General features: G+C 57.2%; 1 protein-coding gene across 7 annotated transcripts in view; it reads right to left on the minus strand.

Annotated features, from left to right (window-relative positions):
* The window catches only part of FAM135B (family with sequence similarity 135 member B), a 68,842-nt gene that overhangs the window by 18,729 nt on the left and 32,139 nt on the right, over positions 1–17,974 (minus strand). For 4 of the 7 annotated variants that reach the window (XR_014793195.1, XR_014793196.1, XM_084864633.1 and 1 more), the window contains exons 2-6: positions 13,938–14,017; positions 8,916–9,249; positions 7,431–7,501; positions 6,153–6,326; positions 4,781–4,904 (exon numbers count right to left, since the gene is read on the minus strand). Coding sequence is in view for 5 of the 7 variants with exons in the window: in XM_084864633.1 (XP_084720759.1) it covers positions 4,781–4,904; positions 6,153–6,326; positions 7,431–7,501; positions 8,916–9,233 (687 nt within the window). In the remaining 2 variants the exon portion in view is untranslated. The remainder of the gene's footprint in view (positions 1–4,780; positions 4,905–6,152; positions 6,327–7,430; positions 7,502–8,915; positions 9,250–13,937; positions 14,018–17,974) is intronic. The other 3 variants (XM_084864635.1, XM_084864636.1, XM_084864634.1) reach the window with 1 other exon arrangement.

Here is a 17,974-nt window from a genome sequence, read left to right on the forward strand (position 1 = left end):
CAACAGAGTGCCCTACAATTCAGTGGGCTTGGAATTACAGGAATAGCCTGGGGTCAGGAGGTCGAGTTCACCTCCTCCCAACCCTCACCAGCTTCAGCACCACGGACAGGGTCTTCGCGGCCCTCCTTGGGCACGCAGGAGTGAGAAGAAAGCTTCCCATAAGCAGCACAAAGGCAGGCCCATTAGTCTTAGGGTTGTTATCAGTAGGAATTTCATGTGAACCCTTCCACACGTGATGGCATTTTCTTCAGTGAATCGCTCGATTCCTACATCCCCGAGAGAGCCGGGCCAATTCAAACCTTTAAAAGCAAGACCTCACTAGTAATTAGATAAGTTGACATATTAACCCTGAATAACTCACAGCCCTCCTGTGAGTTACCTTAGTGCCGATGGGTGATGCGTCTTGGGTAAATGCATCCGTTGTCATTATTGATCTACTCGGTTACAAGTATGATTGGGAGTCCCGCTGGGTTTCTCTCTATTCTCCGGCAAGGCCCAGGGCCAGTTCCCTCCATTCCTCACCATGATCCTAACTGCTCTAAGCTTGGCGCTTCCTGTCTGCTAAACATGGGAGCTCCAGAGATTCATACGCACTGCCCCCCGTCCTCACACCCCACTGACTAGGGGAAGCGTCTCTTTTTCTTTTAAAATCCTCACCCAAGGATGTTTTCCCATTGATCTTTAGAGTGGAAGGGAGAGGGAAAGACAGGTAAAAAAATTAATGTGAGAGAAACACAGCGATTTGGTTGCCTCCTGCACATGCCCCAACCAGGGCCTAGGCTGGGGAGAAGCCTGCAACTGAGGTACATACCCTTGACCAAAATCAAATCTGGGACCCTTTGGTCTGCAGGCCAACGCTCTATCCACTGAGCCATACCGGCTAGGGCAGGCAAACTGTTCTTAAGTTGGAGGAACCAGGGACACAAATGCCCAGTTGCGAAATGTGGAGGCCCACTAGGAGAAGCCTTGGGATGCTGGGAACGGGTGGTGGGATGGGCGGGACAGGCTTCCTGGAAGAGGTGATGCTGCAGAGCCTTCGGAGGACATGCACAGGCCGGTGCCCAGCTGCACCGGGTCTGCAGACAGCAGGCCCTCAGCCGAGGCGGCCACCGCTGCACAGAGAGCCCGGAGCACGCCGCGGTGGGAACACTGAGCCATCTGTTCAGACAGCAGCGTCAGCACTTCCACCGCGCCCGTTCCTCTCCGTGTGCTCTGTTAGCGTTCCTCCCCAGCAGCGTGCGCCGCTCAGCAATGCCGTGAGCCGCAGGCACGGGGCATTCTTCATGTTTAATGAGGAACATTCCACTGCTCACACCCATCAGGCAAATCGAGTTTTCAGAGCATCCCTGAACCCTCCCCCTTTTCCGAAGAATGTCTGTGTTTTACGGTCTAATTTGAAGGAAGGCTCTGGTTTAAGGGAAACCAGTACTCCTCTCCAATTCGATCAGGTGTGCGTGTTCCCGAATGGTCACCACGCGGTGGCTACATGTGAGATTTTAAAAACACGAGGGCTGTGTGTCAGGTCACCCTGGGTTCTAACACTGCTTTGCAAATTGCAATTTGTGTGTGCACATGAGCAAAACGAGGACTCATTCCACTTCTATTACTTCCAATTGCAACTGCACTAAAGAAAATGAGACCAGTAAATGGGTGCAAAAAAATTAATTCCGTATTGGCCACACGCGGGCCATTCTAAACACATCAACCATGAGGACAAGCGTGGGGTGAGCTCTTGTTAGTGCAAATACACGCAGAAGAAACATCACTCCAGCGTTACCTAGAGTTGGGTTTGAATTCTGGTTCAAACAACTACCATTAGGAAGGATGCCTGGCCTCTCAGTCTTAGTTTGCTCACCTGTAGAATGGGCTCCTACTCAGAAACGTCTGTGGACGTTAAGACTCGAAAGAGATCACTGTGCTTGCAAAAAGTGAGCACTCTGGGCAGCACGTACTGGTTGCCCAGTGAGTATCCCTCCGCCTTCTGTTTTCTGGGTGCTGGATTTCTTGCCTCCTGGGGTGTCCTTTAGCCACTGAGTCTATCCCCCAGAGATCCCGTTGAACCCATTCAATGACCTCTACCCCCTCCCCCCTAAACACACACACACAGAGGACAGACTCAGCAGCACAGCCAGGAAGCTGCTCACCGGCCACTGGCAGCATGCCTTCCGAAAAATCAAACAGAACCAAGCCAGCAAATAAAAACCATTTCTAAATCCCCACAATGAACGGAAGTCGAAATGAGCCGCACGCACGGCAGGCAACGATAAAGCCCCGGTGCACACTCACCGAGCCAACCCCACACGCGGCTGTGGGCAAACGCCGTCAATAACCGCCCCGCCGAACGAGCGCCCCGTGGTTGCCATGGGAACGGAAGGTAATGTTACTCCACTGGCGCTCTGATGGATCTCTTATTATTTCAATATTTGTAAAGAGATTTTTCAGGGTGATCGGAACCATCAGATACATTCAATTATGCAGAACCCCGGAGGCAGCCGCGTGGGGCTGGGCAGATCATTTTTCGGGGAAAACAGGATGTGGCTCAGGAGGATGGGCTGGTATTTTGGGGGGGGAAGGATCACAATAGCAGTTCTCTGTTGGCTTCTAGAATCACTAAGCCTGGAACCTGCCCCCGGCAGCTGCCTTCACAGGGGTGTGCACTGTCCCGCCTGTCGACACCCCCAGTGTTGCTGTTACTTTACTGACCGGGCAGGGGAGGGAGTCCGGACGGCTCACTGACCAGACTCAGGGACCCAGGCTAGGGAGGGGCAGAGTCCCGTCTAAATGTGGGTTTCTTTCCTGCAAGGCCAGGGCGGGGGGAACACTCTTCTGGGCAGGAACCCCGTCGGGTCTGAGCTGCTCAGCAAACAGCTGTGCCCACGGCACGGTTTGTATCTGCTGCCGGAGCAGCCACGAGCCGGATGAGGCCGGGAGCGTCCTGCTGTCTTTCAGAGGAAGAAACATCCTGTTCGAGGCTCAGGGCGGCGGAGGAGGGATGGACAGGGCGTGGAGGCAGGGGAGGCTGGTGGTGGGAACACAGGCCTCTCGCTGGCCCCACCTGCTGCTCTGCTCTCCCGTGGCCAGAGCAGATCTGAGACCCAGGGCAGACAGGCAGGGAGGGACCTCAGGGGCCCGGAGCACCCGTCCGCTAGTCTGCTGACTGGATGGCACCCAGAGCCCAGCGCTTTGTGAGGATGCTATCTCTCCTGCAAACAGATTTCATAGGAGAAACCGCAGAGGCCTCAGGGCGATCTCACCCATCTCCCTTCCTTGGGACACGGAGACCCAGAGAGGGCAATGGTCTGACTCAGGGCCGCACAGTAGGCTGGTGCTGAAGCCAAGAACAGAACTACATAAAGTCCCTCATCCAGTGTCCTGCCCATGAGCCCACCCCGGGGCTCCTGGAGTAGCATCCGATTTAATTATCACCCAGCTTAATGATGTGGATCAGCTATAAGGAATATAACACCAGCCCAGGGGTTTCGGGAGCACAGCTATGCCAGGCTGGAAGCTCGAGGCTTTTATAGGCTTATTCATTTAATCCCAGCAACCCCGCCAGGCAGGCATGCAAACCCCTTTTGACGGATAAGCCGGGAGTTGGAGGGAAAATAATTCCCCAGGCAAAGCTGCGGGCTTCCGATGGGGAGGAGAGCGAGCCTCCCTCCGGCCCTAAATCCGAGGCTGTCAGAGGGGCTGAGGTGGGAGGCGCTGAGGACAAAGGGACACTCAAGGCACAGCAACCCTCCCCTCCTGAGCATGGTCTTGCCACCAGCGCCTGTGCCGAGGCCGCTGCAAGGAGCCGTGTGGGAGGGAGCGCCTGCCCCCGAGCCGCGGGGGCCGCGGCACCTGCTCCTTAGGGATCGGGAGGCCCAGCCCCAGGGACGGAGTGGAGGTGAGCTTCATTCTTTGCCCGCAGCCCCTGCCAGGTGGGCAGGCAGCTGGGGGCACAGCGCTGAGCCAGCAGTTTGAACGGGCCCAGATGGACGATGCGTGGCAGAGAATCAGGTCCTGCAAACCACCCATGGAGCTGAGCCTGACAGCAAGCTCACAGCTGCACCACAAACACGCGTTCTCTCTGACTCCGGGAAGCCAGGATGTCTTCTCTGACACACAAAGTAGCCCAGAAAGAGGAATTTTTTTAAAAAGAATGCCATGCCACATGCCTGCCAGGAGTCTATTTCTGTACTGTTGGACCCATGTGAACTCCGGAACCCTCTCTAAAATACAGTCACCCCACGTTAGAGGTGAAGAGCCCCCCACCTCCACCCCAAGCCACCTTGTGCTTAGCACGGGAGGCGCCTGAGACCAGACTTCTCTCGCTCCCGTCACCCAGGCTCGGCGGTGGCCGGTCACCCTCTACCTCCATGGATGCAACAGAATCAGATGGGCCGGGTGAGCCACAGGGGCCCCAGCTCCACCCACACCAGACCTAGGGCTTCTGACATCTCCCAGGGCAGCCCCCTTGGCACTCCCTCGGGAGCCCCACACAACATGCCCCATCCTTTGAGGAACCAGGTCAAAGAGGTGCCGCATGCAGACCGGACCCTCGGCACCTGCTCCAGGCCTGGCAGCTGGAATATGTCTGCGGGAAGTAGCAGCAACTAAACAAGGGATGGAGGGACAGATGGTGATGAGGGACGCCCAGAGCAACGACGCTCTAAGTGGGATGTCTGAAGCAGCTGACACTTGACTCCCCCCCCCCCCCCCCGCCTCCCTCCCCCATACACACATGAAGCAAAGGCTGCTGGTCTCAGAGCCGCCGCCCAGCCCCTCGCGGACGTACCTCAGAGGAAGTGGGCTTGCAGTACCCGGCGCCGAAGACCAGGTTCTCCAGAGAGAGAGACTGCTCCGGGCCCGCGTCCAGGCCGCCCTTACCCAGCCAGGAGCCTCTTCCCGGGCGAGTGAAGCTGAAGAGGAGAGAAGCGAAAAGGGGGAAAGAGGATGTAGAGAAAGATGATTCCACCAAGGCAGCTCCTGGGGGGAACGGCTGGGGAGCCCAAAGGCCAGTCCTTCAGGAGGGCGGTCCCAGTAGGATCGTGGCTGTCAGACGTTGATGATGAAGCCCACAAGGCCAATGCCGTTGGAGACGTTGTCATCTGTTCCATGGACAACCGTACAGGCCCCGCCAGCTCAGCAAGTCAACAGGAAGCCCAGCTGACAGGCGTGAGGGCGACCGTCACAGGCAGATGGAAGGGGATTTGGAAGCCAGTACAATCACTTGGATTTCTCGGTTTGGGTTCATGGCTACCTCCTTTCCCTTTGTGATTCCCTCCAGTGACGGAGTGACCAAGTGTCCTGTTCTCATGGCCTCTCTCTCTCCATCTTTCATTAATTACCCTAACGGTCAATTGTCTTCCATTGCCAAGACTATTTTATGGGCATGTCTTCTTCCCACAGCGCGATTCCGAGTCTCTGATGGCAAAGAGGCCCTGAGGATGACCAGCCTTAGTGACACCATACTGCACAGGTGCTCAGGAGGGACCCTGCATGGTGGGTCTTTCTTAGCTAAGCTTTGATCTCACACCTGCTTTCCTCTGATTGGATTTGCCTGACGCCTTGAAAATGGCTTTTCTAAAAAAACCAGGGCTTGCCCTATGTGACAGGCATTTCCCGTGACCTCTAAGGGCTGTCTTTCTTCCCAGACACTGAGCGAACACACAGAAACCCTTCCGGCAGCGAGAGAGGGCGGAGCCAGGTCTGTTACCCCGGCCTGGAGGAGCCGAGCCTGTGGGTTTCCATCGAGCTCCTCTCCTGCAATGGGGAGGCATCGAGCCCTGCCCTGCCCGGCCACTGCCTGCCATGAGTCACGAAACCTCGATGGGCAGGACCCATTCCTGTTGGAGGAAGATCAGGAGTCTTGGGGCCTACACGTGACTTCTCAAATAGGCAAAGCCAAGCCAGGTGGAGCGGCCAAGTCTTCGAGTCGGGTCTGTACTCTGTTACCCGACCCAGCCTGTGCCCAGGGGCTCCTGATGCCCTCAGCTGCCCCGCCCACCTCTCCCTGCCCAGCAGCCCGCCCTGCACCCCACCTGCACCGGGGGTGAGCATCTCTGGTCAGTGCTGACCAACTCGGCCACTTCGGTGTCCCTCACGCCCCCTCTACAGTGGTGTGACCAGCAGGTGCCTGCTCATGCCTCAGGCTCCCGGCGCCATACCTGATCAGGGGCTGCTGCAGGGCCACCAGGGCAGCGTGGACGGTCACTGAGATCACTGACAGGTGGAAATAGTCGAACATGACGGGCACCTGGTGGTGCAGGCCTTGGCGGGGATGGAAGTGTAGGCCGAGCGTCCGGCTGCTGATCGCAGGGGGCCCCGCTGGGTCCTGCAGCCTGCAAGGCAAGCGAGGGGGCGAGGTGAGTGATGGCACCATTGCTGCCTCCATCCACGCAGATCTGGTGACAGCCTTGCCCAGGCCACCCGCCGCCATGGCCATGCCTCAGCCATCGGAGCCCTGCGAAGACCGTCTGGTAGAAGCTGTCTTTCCCGTGACAGGCAGATGAGGAAACTGAGGCTCAGAGGAGAGGAAAGAGACATCCCGCTGTTTCCTGGCAGATCTGGGATGTGCACTCTGCTGTCACTACCTCCAAGCCCACCGCCAAGAATGGAAGGACAGTCAGACTCTGTCCGAGGCTTGTCTCAGGGGGGACCCCGCCTGGCCCCCCATCTACACTCGCTGTGTTTCCTGACAGATGCCAGCACTGAGCTGCCTCTGCAAATCTTCATTTTCCACTAGACCCCACCTCTTAAGACCAGGAGATGTGAGAAATTCACCTTCATACCCCAACACCTGGCACACTCCATGGCACACTGTAGGAGTTGATCAAATGTTGGCTTATTAAAAGGAGCAAGTGAAAGAATGTATGTGCCCCTACGTTCACTGCAGCCTTCATTTACAATAGCCAAGCTATGGAAGCCTCAGAGTCTTCCATAGGAAGTAGACGAGAGGAGTAAAAAGCCGTGGTGCATGCATGCGGTGGACTATTACTGAGCCGTAAGAAAGAGCAAAACCTGCCCAGCTGGTGGGGCTCAGGGGTTGAATGTTCACCTACGAACCAGGAGGTCGCGGTTCCATTCCCGGTCAGGGCACATGCCCGGGTTGTGGGCTCCATCCCCAGCGTGGGGCGTGTAGGAGGCAGCTGATCGATGATTCTCTCTCTTCATTGATGTTCCCATCTCTCCCTCCCTCTCCCTTCCTCTGTGAAATCATAAAACACATTTTTTAGAATTTTTTTTTAAATTAAAAGAGTAAAATCTTACCCTTTGTGACAGCATGTATGGACCTAGGAGGTATTGTGCTAAGTGAGTAAGTCAGTCAGAGAAAGGTATTTCTAAAGATGTTTGAGGTTCATGCCATGAGGCTGCCCGAGGGGGGGTGGGGGAAGGGCTGGGGGAGGGAATGCGGTGCCAGGATTCACAAGTTCAAGGGCACTCACTGCTGCTCACTGTCCGTGAAGTGCAGGTCCACCTTGAGCTGAAAGTCGACTTCACTCAGGGCCTCTTCCACCTGCGGGAGAGACAAAGCTCGAGGGGGTTCAGGGTCAGGTGTGGCCAATGACAACACCGGCCAGTCTCTGTCTCACAATCTGGAAGGAATCTCACCAGGAAGTAATGATGTGAGATCACTCTGGTCCATGTATGTGCCACGGAACTCTGGTGGACAGGGTGTCTGTGAGCATTGCATGGACAACGGGAGGGATTTATGCAGTCAAATTTGGGGAAGAATCCCAGTGGCCAAAGAAATGCTAGTTAAACCATTTGCTCCATTGCAGGACCTCAGGAACCTCGTTCCCCAAACAGATTTGACATGAATTTTTTTAATTTTATTATTGTTTGCAGAGAGGGAGGGAAGGAAGAAAGGAGGGTAGGAAGGAAAGGAGGAAGGAAGGAAAGAAAGAAGGAAGGGAGGGAGGGAGGGAGGGAAGGAGGGAGGAAGGAAGGAAGGGAGGGAGCCCTGATCAGGCCATGCAGTTGGAAGCTCCGCTTGGCTCAGGCTCCCCAGTTGCTGACAGCCTCTGCCTGTGGCTGAGCCCTGGCAGCTGACCCCCCAATTTCTTGCCCAGTATCCCGTGGTCTGGCATCATTCAGGGACAGTGTCACCTAGATTCCTTCTTGACCTGGCGCGGGACAGAGCCGCCACAGGAAACACTGACGCATCTTGAGGAACAGAGAAAACTCATCCCCACCCCACCGCTTTGGGGCTTCCTCCTTTGCCAGAACGTTCTCATCCCGCAGGGATGGCACTGTCTCCTCTTCGGAAATATATTCCTGGGGAAGCGTAACTCAGGCTGAGACATATGGGTGGAATTTATCTTTAGGCCCCTGGTGTTTTAAAATTTGTAGTTAAAAAAAAAGCCTTTAAAAGTTCACATTCTGCTGGATCCATGGGCTATGAATAACTCCATCTCCTCGCTCTGTTTTGCATAATCAGGAACCGTGCTGTGTACACACAGCCCAAGCGTCGCAACCTCCTGCGCAGCCCCAGGAAGGAGCCTGGCACGGCGAGCCCCCAATCTCCTGGGCGTGCGTTTGCCCGGGAAGGAAGATTCACTGTGAGCTCCAGATCCAGGCTCCCTGCCGCCCCTCTGGGCTTGGCGGGAAGCCCGGGCCGGGATGAGCGGGGCTGGACTGAGCCCAGTTATGACTTCACCCACATCTCCAAAACATTTCACCGGTGGATGAGACAGTCAGCACGCCCGTACGGCAACACGTTGGGCTGGGAAACGAGCGAGTGTAGGAATGAGAGAACGAGCACCTAAGTGCGGAAGAGCAGGGAGGTCGGGAATCTCACATCCCTCAGATGCCGGAGCAGACTGCAGCTGCCTGGACCGCTCCCCCTTGGTGGGCACAGAAGGCGCCTGGCGGGCACCGCGCCTCAGGGCAGGAGCTGAGGCGTGGCCGCCGGCCGACCCAGGACTCACCCGTTCCCCGTCCAGCAGCAGGTGGGCCCGGAAGACGGCGGCGTCGCCGATGGGCACCTCCTCGTTCCTGTAGGCGATCTGGAAGACGCGGCTGTGCACGGCGCTCTCGTGGGCGCAGGCCGCGTGCAGGCTGCCGCCCTCTGCAAAACAGGAGGCCGCGGGGCCGTGAACCCCAGGACCCAGCCCCCAGCCTGCTCGGTGTCTGTCCGGCCCGAGGAGAGCAATGCCCAAGCCCCGTTCCCCTTCCTGCGTGTGGCCGTGGCCCGGCCACGGAATCGGAGCGTAAACGAGGGAGAACGCTGGCCGCTCACTTCCCATAATGGGCGTGCGGTGCCTGGGAATGAGGGGAGGGAGTGTGAGAACTGTGCGAGTCTCCCCATGAGCAGGCTCCCTGGCGAGCCGAACGTGGTCCCAGGACACCTCTACCCAGATCGCTTCCTGGGCATCTCTGGGAACGGGGACAGCGGAGCCACCTGGGAGCCAGCTGGCGAGGTTTCCGGGAGCGGACGGAAGAGAAAGCACCTGCAGGAGACCGTCATTGGGTTTTTCCAGGAAAGGGGCGGCGTGAGTATTCCCGGCACCTGATGCTTTCTGAAGGTCAGGCCGGGGCACTCGCTGCGGGGTACAGAGATATGACCTTCTATGATGCTACGGAGGCTGCCAGCTCCCCGGAGCCTCTGCCGCCACCAGCAGGAACACTGCAGGAGAAAGGGGCTCCCAGGGAGAAGGGCCCAGGAGCCCGGTGACTCTGTCTGGATGTGGAAGGCGGGGGGCGCTGTGGGGCTGGGACAGACTCCTCCCGGCAAGGAGGTAGGTCTATCCTGAGTGAATCAGGCAAGGACACGGATTTCCAGAAATAAGGGTGCCTCCACAAAAGCTGGGGCCCGGGGATGACTCTGGGGGCTCACACAGGCCCAGGGGGTCATGGGTCAGAGGTCAGCTGGGCCACACTGTGACCTGGGCCAGCTCACCAGGCACAGGCAAGATCTGAGACGATGGTGGGTATTTGAGTGTGGCTAAGGGGTTATGACCTGGGGTCCAAGGTGTGGGCCCTCAAGGCCTTGCACACCCCTGGCCCAGCAAGGAATTTGCCATGGAAGTCACCCCCTCATCTGTGGGGAGTGTGACCCCCATGGATGCTGAGACCTCAGATAGCACCTGGTCCTACACAGGGTGGGCACAGCAGTCTGCAGTGATCCGTGTGGAAAAAGACATGCAGGTTGTGATGACAACAACGGCTTTACTGACTCCAAAGAACATCACCTTGCACTGCCCACCTGCTGCTGCCCACGCCTGTCCATTCCGCTGTCCCCTGTGTGCACACACCTGTGCACATGTTACCTCACCAGCCAGGCACGGCGAGTCAGAAATGAAAGAGAACAGCCAGAACGATACACTGCAATCAAAGGTATGGGAATGTGACGGTGGCTAAGCAGGTCCCACGTCACCTGTGTGGAAGCCCCAGTCCAGGGGAGGGCTTACCACAGACCTGGCCCCCCATGCTGCCCAGGCCAGGCAAGTATTTACAGAACGCACAACTGACCAAGCTCCCGGCACCCGACCCGAGGATTTGGCAGAGGCAATGGATGAGCACAGTGGAGGGAGCTGGGTCTGGGCCCAGCAGCCAGCCCACTGCGGCTGCCTCTGTTTCCTGTGTCCCTGCGGAGACCAGGCTGGCTGCCTCTGTTTCCCCTGCTTCCCTGCAGGACCAGCCCCACCCCACACCCCACCCCCACTCCCCGGTCCTGTGCTTCCTGCCTGCACTGGACCCACCTGAGCACAGGGAGGGCTTTCTGCGAAGAGCAGAACCCAGGCTCCATCTTCTCCCTGAAACCCACTCTGTCCTCAGGCCCCCAGGAGACACCCCCTGGGAGGCTGACGCCCTGCAGTGTGGCCCGGCGCCCGCACCGTCTGCCGGGCCATCTGCTGCCCGGAGCCGCGGGCAGCCAGACCGCACGCAGCGCACCTGGTGTTTGTAAGAGCGGCAGCCCCCCCCTCCCCTCCCCCACCGCCCGGCTGTGACCCTGTGGTTCCCAGGAGCAGAGCTGCGCTCTGGCCCATGGAGACCATGGAGGTAGGGCCCGCGGGGACCCACTACAGAATAGCAGGGAGCCCTGAGAGTGACTGCTGAGCGGGCGAGCCCCGGTGATCGCTCTGCGTCTGACTCTGCAGGGACGGAATGTCCCCCCGAGGGCCAGTCCCACTGCCCAGGGCTGAGCCACACCTGACCAGCCCCCATGTCGGCTGCCCCCTCCCCAGCTATGAAAGAGTGGCACTCCCCATTCACAGGGCATTCTCCTTGCACCCTCTCCTCTATGCCTCACCTTTCCCTGTGGACTCCTCCGCCTGGTCTGTTACCTGAGTCAGACCTGTAGTCAAGAAACGGGGCAGGACCTTCCAAATTGCTTAGCCCAGGCACCAACCAATCAGAGAGCAGCATCCTGTAGGCCACCTGCTAGGCCAGCCGAAGCCCTTGACTCAGGGACTGTGGGGAGTGTGAGGCCCTGGGGCAGGGCCAGGCTAACTGGCCAGTGTGGGGGAGGCTAGGAAAGGTCAGGGCCATGGTTTCTCTCTCTCTCTCTCTTTCCCTCCTCACTCCCTTCCACTCTCTCTAAAAATCAATGGAAAAATATCCTCAGGTGAGGATTAAAAATGAAATTATTCAAATCTTTAAAAAAAAAAAAAAATTTCCTTTTGCCCGGCTGGCATGGCTCAGTGGTTAAGCATTGAGCTATGAACCAGGAGGTCATAGTTCGATTCCCGGTCAGGGCACAGGCCCAGCTTGCAGGCTTGATCCCTGTGTGCAGGAGGCAACTGATCAATGATACTCTCTCATCACTGGTGTCTCTATCTCTCTCTCCCTTCCTCTCTGAAAATCAATAAAAATATATTTAAAATATAATAATTTCCTTGTTATTTGACTATTACAAAAAACCATAAGAAATGTAGAGAAGGCTAGTGGTGCACACTTGCTGAAACAAAATTAACAACCAAGCTCCAGCACCTACCCACAAACACCCGCTCCGCCTCTCTCCTCATTTATAAACTCTCCGAGATGGAAAACAAAACCGGACGCTTCCACCCAGCCCCGGGCCAGGTGCGCTCACTCCCCTGCAGGATCAATAGCCATTCATTAGCGCCGAGGCTGCCGATGGGAAAATATGGGCCAGCCAATAACACCCACCTCAGGCGGCGGAGGAAAAGCACATTTACTTCAGGGAAGAAAAACAAGGACATTCATTTTCAGGACTCGCGATTTCTACTGTGCGTGAAACTTGAACAGTATCTGCCTGACCTTCTCCTCTAGCCTTCCCCAGACAGAGCCTGGGGCCCTCACACCACTGAATTCTGTTTCTCTCTTTTTAAAAATATGTTTTTATTGAGTTTTTGAGAGAGAAAGGGACAGGGATAGAGAGACAGAAGCATTGATAGAGAAACAGTGATCGGCTGCCTCCTGCATGCCCCCAACTGGGGATGGAGCCCACCACCTGGGCCTGTGCCCCATTAGGGGAACAAACGTGGTTCCTCCTGGTTCATGGGTTGATGCCCAACCACTGAGCCACCGGCTGGACTGGATTCCGCCTCTCTAGACACCACAGCCAGCTCTGTCTGCTTTCATTTTAGACCTGAGTATAGCAAAAAAGCCAAGTGAAATCATTCGTCCCAACAAGACTGCCTGATGAATGAGTGTCAAAGACGCCAGCGGATCCCTCGTGCTTGGATTCTTTCCAGCTCTTTGTTGATCCATCCTCCTCACTGTCTGAGGGGCTACACTTTTCTTTCTTCTCACTCGGCAATGCGGGCAGATAGCAGTGCATCTGTCTGCCCAGGTGCCCTCCCACAGCTGAACACACAGAGGGGCCCACGAAGGGGTGCAGGGGGCCCACGCTGGCATCAGACATGTGGGTGGGCACATCTCAGAAGCTCCCTCCTCCGCCGAGATCTCAGCAGGAAGCAGCACCTGAGTGCCTGGCTGATCCCCCCGCCCCCTTAATCCTCCGCCACTCAAACCCTCAAGAATCCACCACTGTTTTCAGCCATTAAGGTTTGGAGTCCCTTAGAATGCAGCAATATCCAGCTGGAAATAGTCTAACTGGAACACTCACTCTGAGGAAGAAACCGAAATGCTCTCGGCTGCCCCCAGGGTGACCTGTGGTTACTGCTGGCCTCTGGCGCCCTCTGTTCTAAATATTATGCTCGCTGACGATGCCAAGGGCACACCAAATGCTCCGTGATTACCCCGTGTCAACGAGACCAAGAAAGAAAATGCTTTTCTCCACCAATTGCATGTCATTTTTCTTTTCTTTGTCTCTGCATGGCCCCATTCTGGTCTAATTTTTCCCAAGCCACTCGCTGGGCTCTGCCAGCTATGGGAACCCTGCAGTCTGGTCCTCGTGGGGGGCTGTCCGCTCCCAGAGGAGTTCAGTCAGAGAGGAAGCCCAGCTCTGGCTCTGCAGTCACAGCGGAATCGGAGGCCCAGTCTGCCTGGGGTGGCTGCCCTCAGGTCAGCGGGCCTCAGTCCCACTGGGCTTCCAGGCATCTCCCCAGGGGCTGCGTCCCATCAGGGAACACAGAACCCGCCAGCCTTGAAGCCCTGACCACAGGACCACTCACAGGCCAGGCGATGGGCCCTGACCTTGGGCGAGTCCCTGCCCAGGCCCCGGCCAGGTGCCCCCTCTGTGAGATGCCCCCTGCACATGGCATGTCCGGGAGATGTACAGCACCCTCTCAGGACCAGCCCTGACAAGGGCCCTGCAGAGGGCAGCTTCTGACCCTCATTTTCGGGTGAGGGAGGGGAGCTCAGAGCTGCCAGTGTCCGAGCCACACAGCCAGTTCATGCCATGGAGGGACTCACACCCCTCCTCTCAGTCAAAATCACCAACCTCCTTCTGACAGAGACGCCATGGGAGGGGGCACAGCACAGGAACAGTGACGGGAGCTGCAGCCCGAGGGCACACAGTGCCCGCAGTGATCCCCGAAGGCCTGCCAGTGGGGATGGGGCCCCCTCCACCCCCTGCTCACCTGTCTGCCCAACGACGGAGGCGCTCAGTCTGTGGGGGATCCTTGAGGACACCTTCAAGGCCATGCGGATCTGGTAATACCTGAGAAAGAGCAGAGATCACACTCCTTATTGCCGCACGGGTGATAAGGAGCCACTGTCCACGGCAGGGAGGCTGGCACAGGGCACCTGGCACCTACACGCTAGAGATGAGTCTTGTTGCCACACCTTCCAGGAGGCCCATTTGGTGCCAGATGCCCAAACCCTCTTCCAGCCAATCCCCAGTCACTTCTGAACCCTCACTCCGCACACACCCCGGGCCACTGAGCCTCCCTCAGGGAGTGACTCATCATTTGGAACTTCACATGCGTCTAGAGAAATATGTCCAAAGAAATATGTCCAAAATCCCATAGAAATGCTACCTTTTCCTTCCTTTGTATCCCTACAGCTCTTACCACCACACGAAGGAGAGAAAAGAAAGACAACCTGATAAACAGGCGCTCTCAGTTGATTCTGGAAATCTCCATCATGACAGCTGCTGGAGGAGACAGCGGGCCCTGTTCATCTCTGTTTCCAGCGACTAACACGGAGCTGACGCGTGGCTGGCACTCACCCCGTGCCAGAGGAATGAATGAATGAATGGATGGATGAATGAACAAGCATGTCCCAGGAACAGAGGCTCCCTCAACAAACCCCAGGCTATGCCATCCAACCCCCACACGGCCACTCTGTGAGCACCTGAGAATCCACATGCAATTCTTATAAAGCCAGCAGGGCCAGGAACGCATCCTCTGTGCAAACAGAGCTCTGTGACATTTAGCCGTAATCACTTGCCCATCCAGTCTATTATGAAACAGCCAGTCTGACCCAGGGACACCGGACAGGGCCTAAGACACAAATTACTGTTTGTGAAAAGGTCAGAACTGAGACTCCGAAGTCCAGCACCGGGTCTCAGAACCAAGTCGGCAATTCCCTCGCTGAGCCCCTTTCTCCACGGGTGACAAGACCTGTGTCAGCTCACAGAATTGTCAGGACATGCAGATGGGACAGTGCCCGGCAACCATTGGCGTGATGCTCACACCCCCCCCCTCCCCCATATTTCGTTAGAGATAAAATATTATTATTTCCTAAGACCTGTGGGACCCAGACATCGCCCCCATCCATGGACCCAATCTTTCCTCCAGCCTCCCAGGCAGGAAGCTGGGACAGGCGAGGGTCTGGGTGGGCGAGATGCCTACAGCACATCATACGTGACCACACAGAATGGCAGACACACACGAAGACTCTCTACCTCTGGAGCAGTGGTTGCCAACCTTTCGGACCTCACAGACCACCAGTGGTCTGCGGGCCAGCAGTTGGCGACCACTGCTCTCTGATATGGGGGCACCCCCTGGTGGGGAAAGTTCCTCCTTTGAGTCTCCTGAGGCAATACTGCACAGTGGTCAAGGGTGTGGGCTGCCACTGGCCATGTGACCAGCTTGCCAGTGGAAGAGCAGCTGATCCTGGTGAAACTCTCGGTTCTGGTAGGGGAGCCGGGGGCCTCGGTGTTCAAAACGAATCAGAAAAAGCAGGCCCAGGAAGCGGCCTATACCATACACTCATCTACTGATGGGCTGTTCTGACAGTACCCAGCCACCAGGGCAAGACCAACGACATTCTGTTAAATTACTGGTCTCGAGAGCAAATAGACACTTTGTCGTGTCTCACTCGGCTGTCATGGTTCGCAGCACCTGGCGGTTCCCGCCCGGTGAGACAGCCCAGCTGGGCTTTCTGACCCGCGTGGGCAGCCGGGGGCCACGCTGCTCTCGGAGAAGGTGAGGCTGCCCGTCTCCCGTCGCCCAGAGAAGCTCCGTTTGCCGGTGAAGGAAGGCTCCTTCTGAGAGCCGATACCCAGCATGACTGGACCCAAGTACCTGGCACCCGCTGTGCCCACAGGTGGCAGTGGGTCCCCTTTGATTTGAGGGGACATTGACTTTGCACGCCTGCGTGTCGCTTGATTAGATGAGTGGCGTGCAGGCCGCTCCCCTGCGTCTGCACAGCTTGAGAGGACACGGCAATTGGGAACCTCAGACCGGAAAAGCGACAGGGGTCTGGGCAGAGAACATTTCCAATTAGCAAGACCGGCCCCGCCGCCGGCCCCGCGGTCAGCGCAGGAAGGCTGGGGAAGCACACCGACTCCGGTCTCCACGCAGAGGGACAGGCAGGGTGTGAGGACACGGCAGCACCCCCACAGGCCCGGGGAGGGCGCCCGAGGTGCCACGAACGGGAGGGCGCGACCTGGAGCAATCATTTAGCCTCTGAGCAAGGTTTTCTCATCTGGAAAACCAACCGCTGATCGACTGGATCTGACGGACAGATGGGCTGCGGCACCTGGGAGGCCCTGTGAGCACCGGGTCCTCTCTGTGCCCTGGCCGGTGGGTCGGTGGTTAGGACATTGCACCAAAGGGCTGTGGGTTAGGTTCGCAGTCAAGGGCACTACCTGAGTGTTTGCTGCTGCCTCCAGTTGGAGCAGGTGCAGGTGGCAAAGAGTCAATGTGTCTTTCTACATTCCTATCTCTCTCTCTCTCTCTCTCTCTCTCTCTCCTTCCCACTCTCTCTGAAAAGCAATGGGAAGGATATCCTCATGAGGATTAATAAAACAAAGCCAAAAGCTGCCCTGTGCTTTTTATCCCTGTGTTGGCTCACCAGGTGTTGCTGATGGGAGGCCGTAGACGCAGAAAGGGCGGGAAGACCCCAAAGGCCACCCAGATCGCTGGTACGGTCCCCTCCAGGACACCAGATGGCAACTTTGTACCGATATATTGGGAAGCACCTAATTCTTGGGTGTTGTATTGCTATTAAGTGATGAGAAAACACCTCCCTTCTATCAATAGATGGATAAGTTATCTTACTGTTACTTTCAGGCACTTCATTATTAACAATACGAGTAGGAATAAAGGAGGTCACCAGTTCTTACAAGCTGACCTTGAATCCGGCCAGGCGACTTCCTTCCCAAGACCTACACCGGGGCCCCTTCCAGCCTCGCCAAGCACGGAGGGGCTGCCACGGGCGCTTCCCGTTGCCGCACGATTGGACAGGGTGTTAGTGCACAGCGAGCTGGAGCAGGACCTGCCCAACTCGAACTTCTTGGCCGCAGTGACCGGTCCTGGTGCCAAGGCAGGCTGGCACGTCTGCCCCGCTCCGCTCCAGTCTGGGGCTCCGAATCCCCCTCCAGCTGTCAAGTCTAGGACACCTGGCAGTGCGGGACACACCGGAATACGCGCAGCAAACGAAGCCCCAACTCTGGTCCCACCAGGAGACACTGGAGAGGACTCGGCACCGTTTGGCTTCTGTGGTGTGAGGGGACCAGACGTGGGCAAGGGCAGTGCCAGGGCACCGCAGAGGGAAGGTCCCTGTGCAAATCCAGGCCGGCACGGTGCTGGCTTACACCAGGGCGTCAGCAGAGTGAGGCACGTCATAGGTGGGTGTTTTGCCAGGATTTCCGGCTGACTGGGATATGAGGTGTGAGACAGAGAGAGGACAAGAGTCACCCTAAGATGCTGTCCTCGACAACCGGATGGAGTTGCCAGGAACCAGATGGGTTGTTGCTGGAGAGGTTTGGGAGGGGAGCAGATAGGTGGTCAGCAAGGCCTTTTGGATGGCAAGATGGCCACGTGCAGTTGAATGCCTCCCGGGCAAGTCCCAAAGCCTTGAGGAGGCTGAGCCGAGTACACAGTCAGGACGCCAGTGGCTCTGAGATGGTGTTTACCCATGGAACCAGCTGGCCAGGAGGAGATGGGGACAGAGGAGCACTGCACCATTGGTTGGTTGCAGCCTGAAAAGCTGAATGGGCTGAATTTTGTCCAAGGCAGGGTCACTGCCTTCCGTACCCAGACCCACGCCCGGGCTGCTGGCTGCAGTGCACGCCTCGTGCTCAGTGGACAGCGCAGCCAGTGCACCAGGCTCCTCCGGGGACCAGGGCTCCATCCATCTCCTCTCCCTCCGCTCCCCGTGTCGCTGCCTCTAAGCATGTGAGATTAAAGATTGATCTCAGCTGGGGCTGCGCAAGGCCGGGAGGAAT

The sequence above is a fragment of the Pipistrellus hanaki genome (assembly GCF_964339955.1).
Source record: "Pipistrellus hanaki genome assembly, chromosome: 17".
Classification (NCBI taxonomy): Eukaryota; Metazoa; Chordata; class Mammalia; order Chiroptera; family Vespertilionidae; genus Pipistrellus; species Pipistrellus hanaki.